General features: G+C 40.2%; 1 protein-coding gene and 1 pseudogene across 4 annotated transcripts in view; both read left to right on the forward strand.

Moving 5' to 3' along the window:
* The window catches only part of CORIN (corin, serine peptidase), a 256,347-nt gene that overhangs the window by 142,446 nt on the left and 95,047 nt on the right, over positions 1-18,854 (forward strand). For all 4 annotated transcript variants that reach the window (XM_029946248.1, XM_029946227.1, XM_029946242.1 and 1 more), the window contains exon 6: positions 14,688-14,801. In XM_029946248.1, the coding sequence (XP_029802108.1) occupies positions 14,688-14,801 (114 nt within the window). The remainder of the gene's footprint in view (positions 1-14,687; positions 14,802-18,854) is intronic.
* LOC115286738 lies at positions 6,433-8,576 on the forward strand (annotated as a pseudogene).

Below are 18,854 nucleotides of genomic sequence, written 5' to 3' on the forward strand. Positions count from 1 at the left end.
TTGCCATGTCCCTTATGTAGCAGGGACCTTGCTTCCTTGCCTGGGGAAAGAGGCAGCATCTCAGAAGGGGAATTGGCCGTGTGTGGCAGCCAGGAAAGCCTGATGCTGGGGACCATGACCGTACCCTGGGATGGATCCGACACAGTGGAGTGGTCTGTCTAGTATAAACCCTAAGGGCTTAGAACCATGCATCCCTCAGCAATCCTCTGAGGAGCTGAAAGCTGGAGCCCCTTCCTCAGTTCTTCCAGGCCCCCATGTAAGCCCCTTGGATTCTTGCAGCACCCTAGGAAGGCTGAAATCCCTGAAAAACATGTCTGAATAAGATTTCTTATCACCTTTTTGAGTGGGGATTGATGAATTAATTTGATTTAGAAAAATAAAGTGATGCGGCATTTCTCATACCGCAGCGTGACAGAGTTAGATCCACGCCCAGGACACCTTCAGGTGGGACCATTCGGAGCGCATTGTGCTTCCAGGTCTCACTTCTTATCCTTACTTCTCATGTTTTACAACTTCCCTGAACTTTCCTACTCCCACCTCGAAAGCTGCTCATCCAATAGCTCAATCTTGCAAGTCTAGATATGAGAAGCACAACAGCCTATAATTAAATTCAGAACTAAGTATTTGTAGCCCAAAAAAGTGTAATTAAAGTGTAAACTCTCTTAGACTTTAACTAAACACAGTCTTAAGGGTGAGGGTTGTCAAACTTGTTTTAGCAGCAAAAGCCCATTTTCTTTTTTTTTTTTTACAACTGTCAAAATTAAAAAAAATTTTAATATAGTTTATTTTTGAGACAGAAAGAGACAGAGCAGGGGAGGGGCAGAGAGGGAGGGAGACAAAGAATCTGAAGCAGGCTCCAGCCTCTTAGCTGTCAGCACAGAACCTGATTTGGGGCTTGAACCCATGAACTGCAAGATCATGACCTGAGCCGAAGTAGGACGCTTAACCAACTGAACCACCCAACTGCCCCAGGAAAAGCTTATTTTCAAAAGAAATTTTCCATGGGCTGAAATATGATAAGTGGACAAGAATGGAGCTCCCTGACAGAGGACTGGAGCAGCACTCCTCCAACCCATGATATGGCCCCCGAGCCCTTTCCCTTGGTCTCCTCGAGTTCATCTGAAGACTGCCATTTTAACGTAAGGAATGAGTAACGTGGGTGTAGGTTGGGGAGGGGGGAGGTAGACACATCTCCACCGGCCAGCGGGGAAGATTACTCTAGGTAGAAGTATCCTTTATACTCCTGGTCTTACCACATGAGCAACTACTACTCAGAGGCAGCCTTGCCAGCAGGTTTAAATGTGTATCCCACACTAACACAGAGGGATTTTAATATTTCATCAGCACCTTATTTTGCTACCAATTAAGAGAAGAAAATTGTAAGCTATGTACTGCCTTTGAACATCTTCCCCAAAGGAATGATCATTTAGTTCTGTTAGGCACCTTATATTCTGTCTTTACTGTTTAACAGCCATTTAATTCTGTCTTAGACTCAGGAGTGAGAGAAACTGATATAGTCCTTTCTCTCAAGGAGCTTACTTTCTAGAAAGGAGAGAGAGAAATAAAGAAACATCTTCTGCTAATATAAATTATAGGAATCATAAACAGTCTTATTTTTAAAGCAGTCTTGTACTTATGATGGTTTTGAGCATCAGCACTATTAGAAGGGATTAGCATGGTGCGCCATGTTTCATAGATGCCTAGTGGATGTGGAAGAAGGTGAAGATGAGAGCATTTCTCAGTTTGGAAGGCACTTTTCCTGAGGGAGCCACATTTTAGTGATAAGATTAGAGAGACAGAGTAAGACTGGCTTCATGTTTGGATTGTGAATATATTCCTAATATTGATGATTCTTCATTCATAGCCTCCTGTATCTTCAAGAGTGATCATTGTTTATTTGATCAATGCCAACCTGTAGGCCGAACTCAATACCACTCTGTTCCCCACAAAGAATTACTCATACAAAATCACTTCAAAATGTTAAAACCATCCCACTTCCCTTGATATTGGGCACCCATTTATTCTCTTCTGCAGCAACAAAGTTGTTCTGCCTTTCTGAGCTACTTCCTCTCCTTTTATGCTCTCTTATAGTGCAGTTAGACTTTTGTCCTCCTAACTCCATTGAAACTGCTCTTATCAGAGTCTCCACTGACCTGACATTGCCAAAATCTCATCTGGGCACACCGGTGTCAAGTTCATATGCTGATGACTCACATACTTATATTTATAGTCCTATCCTCTTTCCCAGTCTCTGAACTTATATATCCAGTTGTCTACTTAACCTCTCTACTTGGGTGTCTACTGTACATGTCAGATTCAACATGCCCAAAATGCAACTCCTGACCTTTTTTCCCCACAGTCTTGCTCCTCTAGTAGGCTTCTCCGCCTTAGATTGCAATTCCAGTCTTCTGGCTGGCTGGAAACTTGAAGTCCTCATTGGCTCTTGTCTTTCCCTCACAACTCTTCATCGAGTGGGCCAAGAAACCCTCTGGGCTCTACTCTGAAAATACACCCAGTCATGTCTCAGCACCCTCACTGCTGCCCCCACCAAGCTGCCATCACTCTTTGGACAGCTCCAATCGGCTGCTCACACTAGTTCCCACTACTTCCTTTGCCCCTCTGGAGTATTTTCAACACCACAGGCAGAGATCCTTGTAAACATAGGTCAGATCATACCACTATTTACTGAAAACTTGTAATAACTTTATTATAAGTCCTTGCAAAGCCCTAGGTGGTTGACCCCTCCCCTTCACCCTGCTTCATGTCTTGCTACATTCTCCACCACTTGCTCTGCCATAGCCACACAGGTTTCTTTGCTGTTCCGCATACCCCACACCCCCGCCAGACATGTTCCTGCCTGAGAGTCTTTGTACTGGGACACCTTTCTACTGAAATTTTCCCCTGAAAGTTGTTACTTAAATGTCAACTTTCAATGAGGCATGCTCCTGGCACTCTAATTAATATTGGGACCTGTCCTACCCCACCCCCACATAATCTGTGGACTTTTTTTAAAAATAGAATTTATTACATTATTTATTATAATAAATAACTTTATCATATTTATTGGCATTTGTCTCCGTAGAATATGATCTCCACAGAGATCTATTCTGTATTCAATGGTATGTCCCAAGCTCTTAGAAAGGTGCCAAATTGGCTAAATGAGTTAAAAAGTTTGAGAGCAGCATAAGCTTTGTAAATGCTACATGGCAGACAGAAGAAGAGAGTATTCCTCCCATTCCTCAGAGAACAACTTGAACTGTACTGTGCTCCTCAGGGACACTCCACTAATCTGTTTTTATTTATCTCTCCCTCAAGACAGTGCCTAGCAGCATTGGCTCCTGTCTCCCCCCATGGGGATCCTTTACTCCTTCATACACAGAGCTCTGATACCCATGCACACCTACCCATATTAATGTTCAACAAAAAGAAGGGTGTGCTAGGGAGTATGGCTTGGAAAGCTGAGTAAGACTGAGTAGACTTACTTGAGCATATCGTTAGATTTTCTTTCTCCTTTCTCAACTCTTATCTTTCACCTCAATCTTTTTATCAACCCAAAGACACAGTGCTCTCTACAAGAGGAATTATATCATCTGCTAAAGGATTAGATGTGTTCTTTTTGTCTAGTCAAATATTCTTGTAAAACATAAGAGCGATAGTGGTTGACAGTAACTTAATTTCAAGCAGCATGTAGAACGAAGGGCTAAGAGGCTCTCGGTACAGGCTCAGGTGATAACAGCCTCTGCCAGGTCAACTTTCTCTTCAGAGGTTGAGTTGAACCTGAGCTTCAGACTTTATACAAAGGCTCAACGAGTGGGTGAATGAGAACATTGTCCAGTCAGTGATTTGTAGGTAATTTCTGAATGGGACTCCAAAAATTAACAAAGTATTGAGAGCATTTGTCAATATAAATGCTGCCCATAATACACTGGCAGAGAGAACTGGGAGACCTAGAAGCAGCTGTAGAAAATCTAAAGGTCATTTCAGGATACGGATGGTATTTCAGCAGTCTGTTATCAGAGACCAAAATACTGGAAAGAACTGATTATCTTCATGGGTATATACTCTTCAGAATCCAGAGAATTCTGAAGTCATGTGGTTCATAATTATTCCTATCATCTGGACATGTAAACTAGTGTCTTAGGCAATATACCTTTGTATGCTGCTATTATTGCATTAATATTAATCAATTGTCACGTGTGTAAATGAAAGTCAACTTTAGTGGTGAAGTATCTTTACTTGGTAAAATTATTTCTATCAGATGATCATCAGTAGAATATTTGCTACATAAAGGTAGGGGATTATTTTTGTTTTCATCACTGCTGTATACCTAGATACTAGAATAATGCCTAGCACATACTAAACATATAGTAATTATTTGTCTCATTAACAAATGAGTCTTCTGTTGATCAATTTGCCATTGATTTAAAGTCCAACATATACCTCTTAGAATTATAGATGAAGTTATTAGAAACGGTGTCAAGATTGTATAGCATGACTTTTCCTCAGGGAATCTTTCTTTGTTGCCATAAGGGCTAAGTCAGAAGGTTATTTGAATGAAGATTATTGGTGTAAGAAAGAGAAATTTATGGTTGAAAAATTTTTATGGAGACTTGTTATGAGCTCTCTCGGGTGTTTTCCAAAAACCCAGAGCTGAGAAGAAATGTCATCTCACCTGGTCCAAATCATCCAAATTTATCTTTTGTGTAGATAGAAAAATAAACACGAACTTGAACTTTTACTTGAATCTGTTGTCTTTGAACTGACCACAGATCAGGTGACCATACAACTGCCCTGGACAGGAAATGGCACCTGGGCATGTGGTATGGAGGACTGAGCCTGAAGCTCAGACCTCATGTTTCCGTGTCTACCTGGCTCTATGACTTGGGGAAATTGTTGTCTTAACCAGATGGCACTCCAATTTCTGTATTTGTAAATCACCGTTTCCCCTGAGGAAGTTGGTTAGAATGCCTGCCTACTTTTATGCAGCTGCTTGGAAATTCTGAATAAGATGTGTTTGAAGTACTTTGCTAGTTTTACACACTAAAAGTAGAAATGCTGAATACAAGTTAAGGAGAAATCAAACAGAAAATATACCAAAGTTATTCTGAGTTTACAAAAATAATATTGATTAATGAGGCTATGGACTTCTAAAGAAAAATAAGAATAAACGAACAATTTACAATGTAAAACCAAGGGCAGTCACACCTCCCACCGAGCAACCACACAAAAGAAGTCAGTTTCTGCTGAATCTGCCAAGGCAGGGGATATCGATAATGAAAACAATGCAAGCAATGCTGTGTTTTAAATTTGATCCAGATTTGATATAACCATACACAAGAAATGGCTTTACTGGAGTAAAATATATAGGGTCTTAAAGATAAAACCTAGATGTTGGGAGCTATTTACTGGTGAACTTTCAGCTACATTTCTGGAGGAGTCGTCGGGGCCCTAAGGTGGGGAATGCAATAATTCTTCCGAAGCATTGCAGCTGCTGAAATGCAGACAGATGGAATTTTTGCAGTCTCTAATATAACTGAGAAACAATCCCAACAATAGGATAAACACTTAGACCTTGAAAATATTCTCTTAACCCTAGAGAGAGGATATTGTATAGACTGGCCAGTAAAATGTTACTGTTTTGGATTCTCATTTTATATCTGGTTTCCTGTGTACCTTTTAGAAGTCTATTTGTAGGTGTAGGAATGCGGTCCCATGCAGAGACCTCTAAGACTATTCAAAATATAAACACGGTTCATGTTCTAGCAGTTGAAGTCCATAGATGTCATTTGTAGGGATACTGAAATGGTGGCATATAATGGAAAACCAGACATTTGTTGATCATTTGACAATTACACATGAGGTAACATCATAAGAAACTTAACTAAATCAACTGATACTTAGTGTTCAGCAAATCAAAATTCTGATTTCCTTGATGGCATTGGAAAATAATTAAGTAATTGTGTTTTTTCTTTGCTTTTTGGTAATATATTGTGCCTCATTGAGATTGAGGTGATTTTTTCCCCTTCATATATTAACTAAGAACCTTCTGAGTGCCAGCCACTCTCCTAGGGCCCCACGAACATGGGAAATGTGACTGATGCAGGCCTTACTGCCTGGAACATTCAGTCTATCCTTTTGTGTATTTCAAAACCCATATCTAAAAAAAAAAAAAAACTCATCAAGTCATAAGGGAAGAGAGCAAGAGAAAAAGCAACAAAGAACAACAAAGCAGCAATGAACAGGATGGCAGTCAGCCACTGTGGCAGCTGTGGGAGGTGCTGCCGTGAAAGGAGACAAAGGAGGAGATGGGGCAGAAAACCGGTTTGTCCCACAAGAGCATAGGACATGAGTAGGGCAGGGGTCCTGAGTCAGGAGCTTCTGGCCATGCCTGGTCTCTTCATTGTCTTGGAAAGGGTCTGAAGTGGGACTGAAATGAGAGGTACTCAGCGTTTCCTGATTTCTGTGTTATCATCTTATGCACACCTTATTCCCACAACAGTTGGCCTGACCATTCCCTCATCTGCAAATACCCATTCCTTCATGGATTTGAAGGCTCTCCTGTCCTCCTTGAATGACTTCACATCCCTCTCACTTGCTGAAAGTTGGGACAACTTGGATTATGGTGGAACCAATCCCACCACACACTGTAACCACACTCTTCCTTACCAACGACTTGACGGAAGAAGGGACGGAGAAGGTACTGCAAGAGAAGGCAGGTCTCATTCTCTCCTACTATCTGCCTATTTTTCGACCCTTGAACCGCATAACCTGGAAAACCCGGAAGGAGTGCCTGGTGCTCCTGGCTCTGGGAAATAGTGCATATTTACTGTCCTCCCACAGCCCAGGGTGCTGCACCTCAGGAAGTCAATGGCCAGTTGGCTTAAGGCCTTGGAGTTTGCACCTCCAGGCCCATAGAACCTTCAAAATCTCCCAGCTACCCCACAGGGGAAAGTACAGAGTAGAATTCAGTGTTAACTGCACCCATGACCTGGCCAAAGTCATTTCTGCAGTGAAAGGAATTGTGCATGTTTCTGTCACCTCTTCTACTAGGACTTATGATGAACAACAAACATGGATTAGTCTGAATTGTAGTCAGGGGGATTTGAGCAGGTGGTGGCTGTTCTTTCCAAGAGCAGGCATTTTATCAGAAGACTGAAATTCTGTCACTGGGAAAGCCTTGGCTCCCACATGCTGGATGGGGCAGTTGTGCACAGTGGATGCATCTGTTTCCTTGGCAGCCATGATTTTGCGAATCAGAAGTCACTTTGGACTATCTCCTGGTCACCTTGCTCTTGGGGTAGGAAGGACCTTAGTGTCTCCAGTCAAAGTCATGACTCTGTGCACTAGTTCTAGGGGCACTGTGCTGCAGGGGGCAGAGGCCAGCCTCTCCCGCACAGGTGAGATGTCTCATCTGATGCTCTGTATGTTGCGCCCCAAGGGATAAATGTCATCCTGTGTCAACACAGCCACACTGAGTGAGGCTTTCTTTCTGATCTTCGAGATCTACTGGGTGCTCACTCGGGAGAATAGGATTGTAGCATCCCGTGAGGAAACAGACAAAAGTCTGTTCATGGGGTGCACAGCTTACGGGAACAACAGGACAACACAATTGACAAATTGATTGGTTCCCAACTTGAATGCATAACAAGAATCAATGGACTTGGTATCCTTCTGGAAAAATGTCTTGGAATGTACATTATTTCTGGTGTCTAAACCTGCTTCACCAAATGTTATGTAGCTCATATGGTGAAAACCATGATGAAACTACCATTAAAGAACAAATATTCATCATAAAAGACAAACTAAGAATATTATACAATGTAAAGTATATATTCATTATAAACTCCAGGAAAGATCAACTAAAATCTGTTTACTTAACATTCTTGGTAAGTGACTCAAGTAATTGTCCCCTTAGCTGAATTATAGATGGAATGTTTCATTCTAGATCTCTCTGTTCTTGGCCAGCTTAAAAACATAATTTTAGGGACACCTGGGTGGCTCCATTGTTTGAGTGTCTGACTCTCGATCTTGGCTCACATCATGAACTCATGGTTTGTGGGACTGAGCCCTCTTTAGGGCTCTGCACTGACAGCACAGAGCCTGCTTGGGATTCTCGCTCCCTCTCTCTCTGCACCTCCCACACTAGTGCTCTCTCTTCCTCAAAAACTTTTTTAAAACTTTTAAAAACTTTGGATTGGAACACTGATTTCTAGGCAGTAGCCTCTAGAGGGTGATAAGGTCTGTCTGTGTGTCCTGTTCTTTGATTACTACCCTCTCACCTATACTTCAAAATCTGAAGGAGTTTGTTTTATTTTCTTAATATACATGATCATTATTCATAACTATCATTTTATTGCTTTTTAGGTAACTCACCTGTAATATTATTAGTAATATATAAAAACTGTTAGCTTTCAAAATAATACAATTATATAATATTAATTTTGTGCCAGGAACTCTCCTAGGTATGTTATAAACACTGTCAACTCTTTATAAACAAGAATATAGGTATTACTATCCCTATTTTACAGATGAAAGAACTGAAACAGAGGTTAAAGAGTTTGCCCAAGGCCACATAGTTAGGAAGTGATGGAGTTAGGACACAAACTCAGGCAGTCTGGGTCTGGAGTGTGTGTTCTTAACCACTTCTTAATCAATACAGATGATAAAACTGATATAGGTGGTCTGCAAGGAATCCTGAAGGAAAAGTAATCCATTTTAACTGGGATTTTCTCTGGGTGTATGATGGAAGGTTTTTCTTTTGAATGCTCTTATACATATTTCCAGTTTCTGCTGATAATGTTACATTGATAATGATATAAGCAAATATTTTAAAAAACACTAACATGAAAAGCAAAGAATGTTACATTTCTTTTGTAGGACCCCTTTCCTACAAATCTTATCTCCTGAAGGATATGGGATCCTAACTTACAAATTATTCTTGGTGATTCATCTGTAATAGTAATTCACTACAGAAGTAACCAAATGGACTGAGCCTTAAGAAATGCACCTGGTTAGAGAATAGGAGGAGGAGCCAAGAGAGGAGGTGGGAGAAGATTAGCAAAGTGTCAGAGGCTGAGTAGAAAGCTTTGATGAGGGATGGTCAACAATGACCAAGTAGAGAGAATGAGATAGCAGACACTTTGAGAGACTATCTCGGTGGTATTTGCTTCAGTTATTTGTAGAGATGCGGGGAGAATAGGGCAGAAATTTGGATGATACTTAAGAGTTATTGTAATTGTGCCAAAATTATGCAGAGGACCTACAGGGAAGGTTTTCTGGGGGACATGGGTAGAATTCAGTCAAGAGGTACAGCTTGACCAAACACAAGAAGTATAGAGAAACAACACAATGCCCATGTAACCAATTCATTATTATCAGGGCAGAAAGCAGGAGGCAGGGAAGGTATGGTCAGAGATGATGCTTAAGAAATAGCCTGCAGCTGGTCATTCTCCAAGTATTTTAAATTTCTGGTACACTTCAGGTATAGCATGATTTTACCTTTAATGGTTAATCAAGCTGAAGGTTGTGGTTTCCTTTGGATAGAGTTCCAGAAGGGGTTAATTGATCACACAATTTCTTTATGATTGGACAAACATTGCCAAGTGGGTTTTTTTTTTTTTAAAGAATGACATTATTACTCTAACTTTTAAAGTTTCTTTACTGGCATGCTAACATGTATAAATAACCAAAAATATCCCCAACGAGATCATTTGTAGTTTTTAAATGATAAAGTATCACTGAAGTTTAAAAAAAATAAATTGACTAAATTCTTCAATCAAAAAACATGGAATGGCTGAATAGATTTAAAAAATCCATTGTTTTGCACTTACATGAGACTCACTTCAGATGTAATGGCTCTCAAAGACCACGGGTGAAGGGATGGAAAAAGACATCAGGCAAACAGTACCTGAAAGAAAGCTGGGCTAGCTATGTTTATATGAAATGAAATAGACTTTAAAATAAAACCTGTAATAAAACATAAAGAAGGGCATTACATAATGATAAGTGTCAATCCAATGAAAGGATAATAATATTTGTAAATATTATGTATGTAACATAGGACTACCTAAATATATAAAGCAAATATTAACAGATATAAAGGGAAAAATTGACAGGGATACAAAATAGTAGAGAACTTCAATACCCTATTTATATCAATGGATAGATTATCTAGACAAAAAAAAATCACTAAAGAAAACATTGGTCTTAAATGATACATTAGACTAGGTGGACTTAATAGATATTTACAGAACATTCTATCCAAAAGCAACAAAAAACACATTCTTCTCAAATACACATGGAATATTATCCATGATAGATTATATGTTAGGCCACAAACAAATTTTCATAAATTAAAGAAGACTGAAATCATATCAAGCATCTTTTCTGACCACAACAGTATGAAGCTAGAAATCAAAGAAGAAAACTGGGAAAGTCAAAAATATGTGGAGATAAATAACCCCACATAAATATATACATAAATATATAATGAATCAATGACAAGATCAAAGGAGAAATCAAAAAATATCTTGAGACAATAAATGTAGAAATACAAATCTTTGAGATGTAATAAAAGCAGTTTCTAAGAGGGAAGTTCATAGCAATAGGGGCCTGCCACAAGCAACGCGAAAAATACCAAATAACAATCTGACTTATACCTAAAGAACAAGAAATAGATAAAGAAACAAAGCTTAAAGTTAGTAGAAGTAAGGAAATAACAAAGATCAAAGCAGAAATAAATGAAAAATGAGTAAAAATGATAATTGTAGGGGTGCCTGGTGGCTCAGGTCATGATCTCACAGTTTCGAGTTCAAGCCCTGCATCAGGCTCTGTGCTAAAAGCTCAGAGCCTGGAGTCTGATTCAGATTCTATCTCCCTCTCTCTCTGCTCCTCCCCTCTTCATGCTCTGTCTCTGTCTGTCTGCCTCTCTCAAAATAAATAAACATTACAAAAATTCAAAAAAAGCAGATAACAGTAACTAAGTAACTTGAGCTTATAACTGAAAGCTTGAACTTTGAAAAGGCAAACAACATTTAAAAATCTTTACACTCACCAAGAAAAAAAAAGAGAGCTCAAATAAAATTAGAAATGGAAGAGGAGAAGTTACAACTGATACCACAGAAATTAAAACATCTTGAGAAACTACAAATAATTCTATGCCAGAAAATTGGATAACCAAGAAATGGATAGGTTCCTAGAAGCATATAATCTTCCAAGATTGAATAAAAAATACAAATAGACCAATTGCTGGTAAGGAGATGAATCAGTAATCAAAAACCTCCTAACAACAAACAAGTCCAGGACCAGATGGCTTCACTCGTGAATTCTACCAAACATTTGAAGATTTAACATATATCCTTTTCAAACTCTTCCAAAACGTTGAAGAGGAAAGGACACTACCTAACTCATTTCACAAAGCATTACCCTGATACCAAAACCAGATAAGGATACTACAAGAAAGCAAGGAAGAAAAGAAACAAGAAAACAATAGGCCAATATCTCTGCGGAACATAAATGCAAAAATCCATGACATTTTTCACAGAAATACAACAATTCTAAAATCTGTATAAAGATCCTGAACAGCAAAAGCATCTTGAGAAAAAAGAATGAAACTGGAAGTATTATGCTCCCTGATTTCAAACTATATTACAAAGCTGTAGTAATCAAAACAGTATAGTATAGGCATAAAAACAGACACATGGATCAATGGAACAGAATAGAGAATAGAGAGCCCAGAAATAAACTCATGCATATATGGTCAGTTAGTTTACAACAAAAGAGGCAAGAATATAAACCAGGAAAGGACACACTCTTTAACAAATGGTGTTGCTAAAGAATGAAACTGGACCACTATCTTACACCATACATAAAAACTCAAAATGGATTAAAGACTAGAATGTAAGACCAGAAACCATAGGATTTACAGGAAACATAGGTGGAAAGCTCCTTCATATCAGTCTTAGTGATGAATTTTTGGATCAAATTCCAAAAACAAAGGCAACAAAAGCAAGTGGAACTATTTGAAACTAAAACCCTTCTGCACAGCCAAAGAAACCATCAACAACATGAAAAGGCAAGCTACTAATGGGACAAGATATTTTCAAATGGTGTATCTGATAAGGTATCAATATCTAAAATATATAAAGAACTCATACAACTCTACAGCAAAACAATAACAAAACACAATCTGATTTTTAAAATGGGTAGAAGATCTGAATAGACATTTTCCCAAAGAAGACATACAGTTGGCCAACAGGCATATGAAAAGATGCTCACCGCTGATCATGAAGGAAATGCAAATCAAAAGCACTATGAAATATCATTTCACAGCTGTTAGAATGGTTATTATCAAAAAGACAAGAAATAGAAAACGTTGACAAGGACATGGAGAAAAGGGAACCCTCATGCACTTTTGGTACAAATGTAAGTTGGTGCAGCCATTATGGAAAATAATACGGAAGTTCCTCCAAAAATTAAAAATGGAACTACCACATGATCTAGTAATTCCACTTCTGAAGGGAAAACACTACATTGAAAAGATATATGCACCCCGATGTTCGCTGCAGCATTATTTATTTATTTATGTACAAAAGCCAAGATATGCAAACAATCTAAGTTTCTACCAATAGATGGAAGGATAAAGAAAATGTGGTATGTATATGTGTGTATACGCTATACACAAAGGAATACTACTCACCGAAAAAAAAAAGAACATGATTTTGCCATTTGTGACAAAATGGGTGGACCTTGAAGGGATTATGCTAAGTGAAGTAATTCAGAGAGAGACAAATACCATACAATCTCACTGACATGTGGAATCTAAAGAAACAAAACCAAGGAACGAAGAAGACAAGACAAAACACGTAGGTACAGAGAACAGAATGGTGGTTTCTAGGGGGGAGGGTGGTTGGGTGTGAATGAAATGGGAGTGAGTGGGGGTCAAGAGGAAGAAACTTAGTGACAAGGTAAGTCATGGGGATGCGATATACAGCAGTCATAACATTGTAGTGCATATTTGCAAGTTGCCAAGAGAGTGAATCTTAAAAGGCGTCATCACAAGAGAAAAAATTGGTAGCTTCCACTGGTGATGGATATAACTAGAAATGACTGAAGTGATCATTTGGCTGCATATACAAATACTGAATTATTATGCTGTATACCTGAAACTAATATAACATCATGTGCCAGTGATACTTGAATAAGAACAGACGCCATCCTTATAAGGACAGTTGTAAAATACAGAGCAAAATAAAATGAAGAAAATAAAAATTACTTTTAATCCTAATACTGGGGGAGAATCACAGTAACCGTAGATATACTTCTTTCTAGGCCAAATGGTGTTTTGCTTTTTTCCATACCAAATGGTATTTTTTCCACTTAAATTACCTTGAACTTTCTCACAAGACATCGAATATTTTCTGCAGTATTCTTTACAATGGCAGTATTTCTTATTATGAAGGTAACAAAATTTATTTAACTAGCCTCCTACTATTGCATGGTTCTTATTCTGTCATTTCCTCTTTATAAATTATGATGGTATGAAGAGCCTTAAAAGTCAAAACGTGCACTTATTTATAGTGATTTCCTTTGTATGAAGACCAAAACATAAGGTACTTGGTTAAAGCTCATGCTTTAAAGGGCATTTGATGCACATTACCAAATATTTGAAGTATATTTTAACCCCCATTTTATTCTGAAAAGGCACTGATTTTTCCTTTTGTTAATGATTTTCCTTAAGAAAAATCTCTCTAGGTTTTTATCTTCCTCCTGTCTCCTGTAATTTTGACACAATTGAATATTTGTTGAATTTCGATTAAAAAAAGAGCCCGTAATACTAAAAGCAACAATATGTGAAAATGTAACCATGCTGAAGGAAAGAATGAAAATAATATTAGGTAATGTTTCACATTCCTTATGGCAAGATAGAGTCTGATATATTTAAGGCATTCCTTTAAGGCAAGTAAATATATTTCACTACAGGGCAGGGTGTCTGTAGGCCTGGTGCAAGCACACAGCAACTGATCCTTTTTACTATGACTTTACTGTGCAACATTGGGTAGCATTTTAATTTTTTTAAATGTTCATTTTTGAGAGAGTGAGAGAGGCCGAACACGAGCAGGGGAGGGGCAGAGAGAGAGGGAGACACAGAATCGGAAGCAGGCTCCAGGCTCTGAGTATCAGCACAGAGCCCAAGATGTCTGGGTTCAACTCCCCAACCCTGAGATCATGACCGGAACTGAAGTCCCACACTCTACGGCTGAGCCACCCAGGCGCCCCATGTAGCAATGTAGGAGAGGGGTGTTGTTGCTTTTTAATGTGTGTTCAACTAACGGCACTTCATTTTTATATCATTTGGAGTTATTAAGGAAAATACTCACATTTGGATCCCCCCCCCATAAGTTGTGCAATTGATAAGGCTCCCCTCATGTGTGCTCTGAACATGGACCCTCTCACCCGCCAGCCTAGCGGTTGGATTTTCTTTTGCGTTTCTCTGGCAAACACCCTTTGTACTGTCCCCAGCTAATTTCACCATTCACGTTCTAGAGGGCCCCAGGAAACGCGTGAGGGGACGTGGAAACAAACCCGTTGAAGAGCACGGGAAGAAGGTTTCCCCTCTGCTCTTTCTTTCTCCCGCTGTCCAAGGAACCAACCTCGTTCTGACGCTGTTTCCTGCTCTTGCGTTTCAGCGCTGTGCGGAGCGGGCGAGAGCTTTCTGTGCACCAGCGGCATCTGCGTGCCCGGGAAGCTGCGCTGCAACGGCCGCAACGACTGTAACGACTGGAGCGACGAGGCGCACTGCAGTAGGCGCGGGGCTGCGGGGGGCGTGCGGGCGGCGGGGCCGCAGCCGTTCCGACGTCAGGGCCTGGCGACCACCGGTCTGGCGAAGCCCACCTCGGGTTGGCCTTCCTAGAGTGGGCGAGGCCTGCCGCCTTCAGCCGTCAGGAGCTGGAGGCCGCAGTGGACAGGCTCAGGGCCGGGGGCCTCGTTCGCAGCACGTGCTCACAATTGTTCATTTGGGTTGGGGGAGGATTTTGGTTTTGTTTCTAAAGTGTGATGAGTATCGAGGTCAGCTTTTTGGAAAAGGATCTTTTCAATAGGGAAAATTTTCACTCTTGCCGTGCTTCGCATTCTGGGTCCAGCAGATGCAAAACCTCTTGCTTGTTTAGGCTTTCTCGGAACCTTGGAGAGAGACCATGGTGTTCCCTGTTTTGGATCCATGCGCTGATAGATTCAGCCATAAACATCGTCAGTCTAGTTTGCTGGTGATTTGATTGGTCGTTTTGATTGGGTTGGTGGGTGGCTTGTCTAACACCGTAGCTGCCTGCTAGGCCTGCCATACAAACTACCGCACACCGCATAGTTCTGGAGGCTGGAGAGTCTAAGATCAAGGCCAACAAGGGGCAGTTTCTGGTGAGAGTTCTCCTGGCTTGCAGGCAGCTTCCAGCGTCTTCTGTGCTCAGGTGACCTCTTCAGACGTGTAAGGTTAAAATCGGAGTAGTAGTGAAAAAGTCACAAAACAGAGAGACCGGGAAAAGAGATCAGAGCACCCTTTATTACAGAGTCAGAAATAAATGTAAAAGGCCTTTATTGGGAACGCTTTTGGGCGAGTTCCCTGGCCGGGACAGGATGGGCCAGGGAAGTCGCACAGGAGAACAAAGGACTGGGCCTTATATGGGACAGCAGTCTCTGATGTGTTTGGGGGGGGGGGGGAGAGAACCTCCTGTAGGGCGGAGAGATGCTGCGGAGCAGATGACAGTGCTTCTAGAGAGCCAGCAGCCGGCAGAGGGTGGCCAGGGCAAATGCCGCGCTTCCCGCAGCAGGCAGAGAGCAGCCAGCAGCTCCTCTCCCCAAGCCTGCCAAACCTGTCAGGAAGCAGAGAGGGAGGGGGAGAGGGCGGGAGAGAGGGCTCCGGTACCTCATCCTTTCCTTGTAAGGATACTTACCATTAGATAGGGCCCCACCTGTATAGCCTCATCTAAGCTTTATCACCTTCTTACAGGTCCTGTCTCCAAATACAGTTATTTGGGGGTTAGGGCTTTAACATACACATTTTGGGAGAACATAAACATTTTGTTCCATTATACACACACACACACACACACACACACACACACACACACATACACACACACATATACACACACACATATATATATACACATATATATATATATTCAGCTTTCAAGTTGTTTTGCACTTATGCAACAGATAAAAAGGAAAAATTAGTCTCAGTATTACATTGCAGGATTTGCATCCAAGGCAGAACCATATGTAGTTCTAATTTCTTGCTTTTTAATGGTTATATGATCAGCAAAAGTTACCACAGGAAACACTGTGTATTTTACTCCCTGTAGAAACTGTCGAGGCTGTATGAGGCCCGTTGACCTTAATTGAGAGGTTCTTGTGGTGTCTTTGTCAAGTGGACCACCTCTTCTTTCTCTGAGGGGTTAGGATTCTTATTTACCATAAGTATTGAAGGCAGTATATTATGGTAATATTTCAGGTCAGTGTTTCCCTAACTCATGTTCCATAGCTGCTCAGTCTTGAAAACTGCTTGAGAAAAACATAAATTTGAGACATTCCGTCAAATCTACTTTTTACAGAGTTGCCACACATACACATTGCAAGTTCTGAGAAATGCAGTTAAAAAAAGACTTATTGGGGCACCTGGGTGGCTCAGTCAGTTTGAGCATTCGACTTTGGCTCAGGTCATGATCTCATGGTTCGTGAGTTCGAACCCTGTGTCGGGCTCTGTGCTGACAGCTGAGATCATGCTCTGTCTCTCCCTTTCTCTCAGAATAATAAACATTAAATAAATACATAAGAATTATTAATTTTTCTTAACTTGGTGTTTCCTCAAAACTATCTGTTCATATATACACCCACCTTTATTTCTTTATTATTCATGCATTCTTTTATTTTGTGTAATATCTAGCGTCCTGTGGAACTTCACATATGCCACCCATATTTTGGAAATGTTTTTACCATGACATTTGTTTTTATCGTTTGGAATTTTCTGTTCAGAGAAAACTATGGGACATGATTTTATATGAAAAACATGTTCATAGGATGTGTACTTATATTTGGGAGTATTGCTGTAGGCTTAGGAGGAAATATTTTTTAGAGCACCCACAGTGGGGAATTTAAAATGATTCAATAGCATTATATCCAATTTATGGGAATTGTGGTGGCATCTTTCCTTATCTCCCAATATGGCCATGTGGTCACCATTAAAACTCTGCATGTGCCTCTGCCCCCAAGTGGTGGGCGTCTACTGGCCCATCATTTTGTTCCTCCATTGCAGTGAGCATTGCATTTACAACAGTAAGAGCTTTCTGCTGCGCTGGTTAAAATTGATTCTGAAGGAGTAAATTTTCCCAGAGATGGAGCAAGGAAAGTATTACTGTTCTATAAGGTATATAGCAATATCCTGGAAACTGAAGAGTTATGAAGGAAAAGATGGGCTTTCCTCATGAACATACTTAAAAACCCATGTAGTTGGGTCAGTTGAGGAAATAAAATACATCCCTTCAGAATATTTGTCTATGAAAATGCTTAGTTAGACACTGAAAGCTTTGCATGTAATTTTTTCCGAACTTACAAGGACATTTGATTCTGGGTTTTAACATTTAGTGCTTGTGGCGTTTCAGTGCATTGGTTGAGGGTGTCACCCTCCCACTGTCACCACCGTGTGGTGAAGGCAGAGTGTAAGTCTGAAATAGGGCATGGATGCAGGTCAGAGTGTGAATGCAGCCTACGTACCCCTGAGGGGAGAACACGGTTTTGCTGCACATTCCTGATGAGGAGAAGAAGGATGTGCCGGTTCCCAGGGTGCTGGCAGGTACAGGAGGAGGAGGAGGACTCCTCTCTGCGAATCAACTACGCCGGTAACATTTATTTACATGATGTGATCGAATTTTTAGCAGAGGAGGTACTATCCCCTTTTGTACAGATGCAGAGCTGAGGTTGAGAGTGATGAACGAGTTTGCCAGTGGTGCTAGATTTAAACCTGGGTCTCTATTATTTGTTTGTTTCTATTGAAGTATAGTTGACACACAATGTTATATTCATTTTAGGTGTCAACATAGCGATTCAACAAGTCTGCACATTGCTAAATCTCATCACAAGGGTCGTCCCATCGGTCACCTTACAGTATTAGTGACTATATTTCCTATGCTGTACTTTTCATCCCCATGATGTATTTATTTTATAACTGGAAGTTTGTATCTCTTAATCCCCTTCACTTATTTCACCCATCCCCCAACCCCCTTCCCTCTGGCAATCATCAATTTTTCCTTTGTATTTATGAGTCTGCTTCTATTTTTGTTTTCTAGATTCCATTTATACATGAAATTATAATGTGTATACAATGTATATACATGTATAATATATGCGTCCATCATATTTGTCCTTCTCTGACTTATTTCACTTAGCACAATGCCCTCAAGGTCCACCCATTTGTCACAAATGACAAGATCTCATTCTTTTCTATGACCCCAGATAGTCCATTACACACACACACACACACACACACCATCTTCTTTATCCATTCATCTATTAATGGACATTTAGGTTGCTTCCACATCTTGCCTATTGTAAATAATACCTCACTAACCGTAAGGATGCATATATCTTTTTGAATTCCTCTTTTCATTTTGGGGGGAGTAAATACCCAGTAGTAGAATTACTGGATCATATGATATTTTTATTTTTAATTTTTTTGAGGAACCTCCATAGTGTTTCCTACAGTAATTGAACCAATTTACATTTCCATCAACAGGGTACAAAGGTTCCTTTTTCTCCATATCCTCACTAACACTTGTTATTTCTTGTCTTTTAGGAACTAGCTATTC

This window comes from Suricata suricatta, chromosome 1 (assembly GCF_006229205.1).
Source record: "Suricata suricatta isolate VVHF042 chromosome 1, meerkat_22Aug2017_6uvM2_HiC, whole genome shotgun sequence".
Classification (NCBI taxonomy): Eukaryota; Metazoa; Chordata; class Mammalia; order Carnivora; family Herpestidae; genus Suricata; species Suricata suricatta.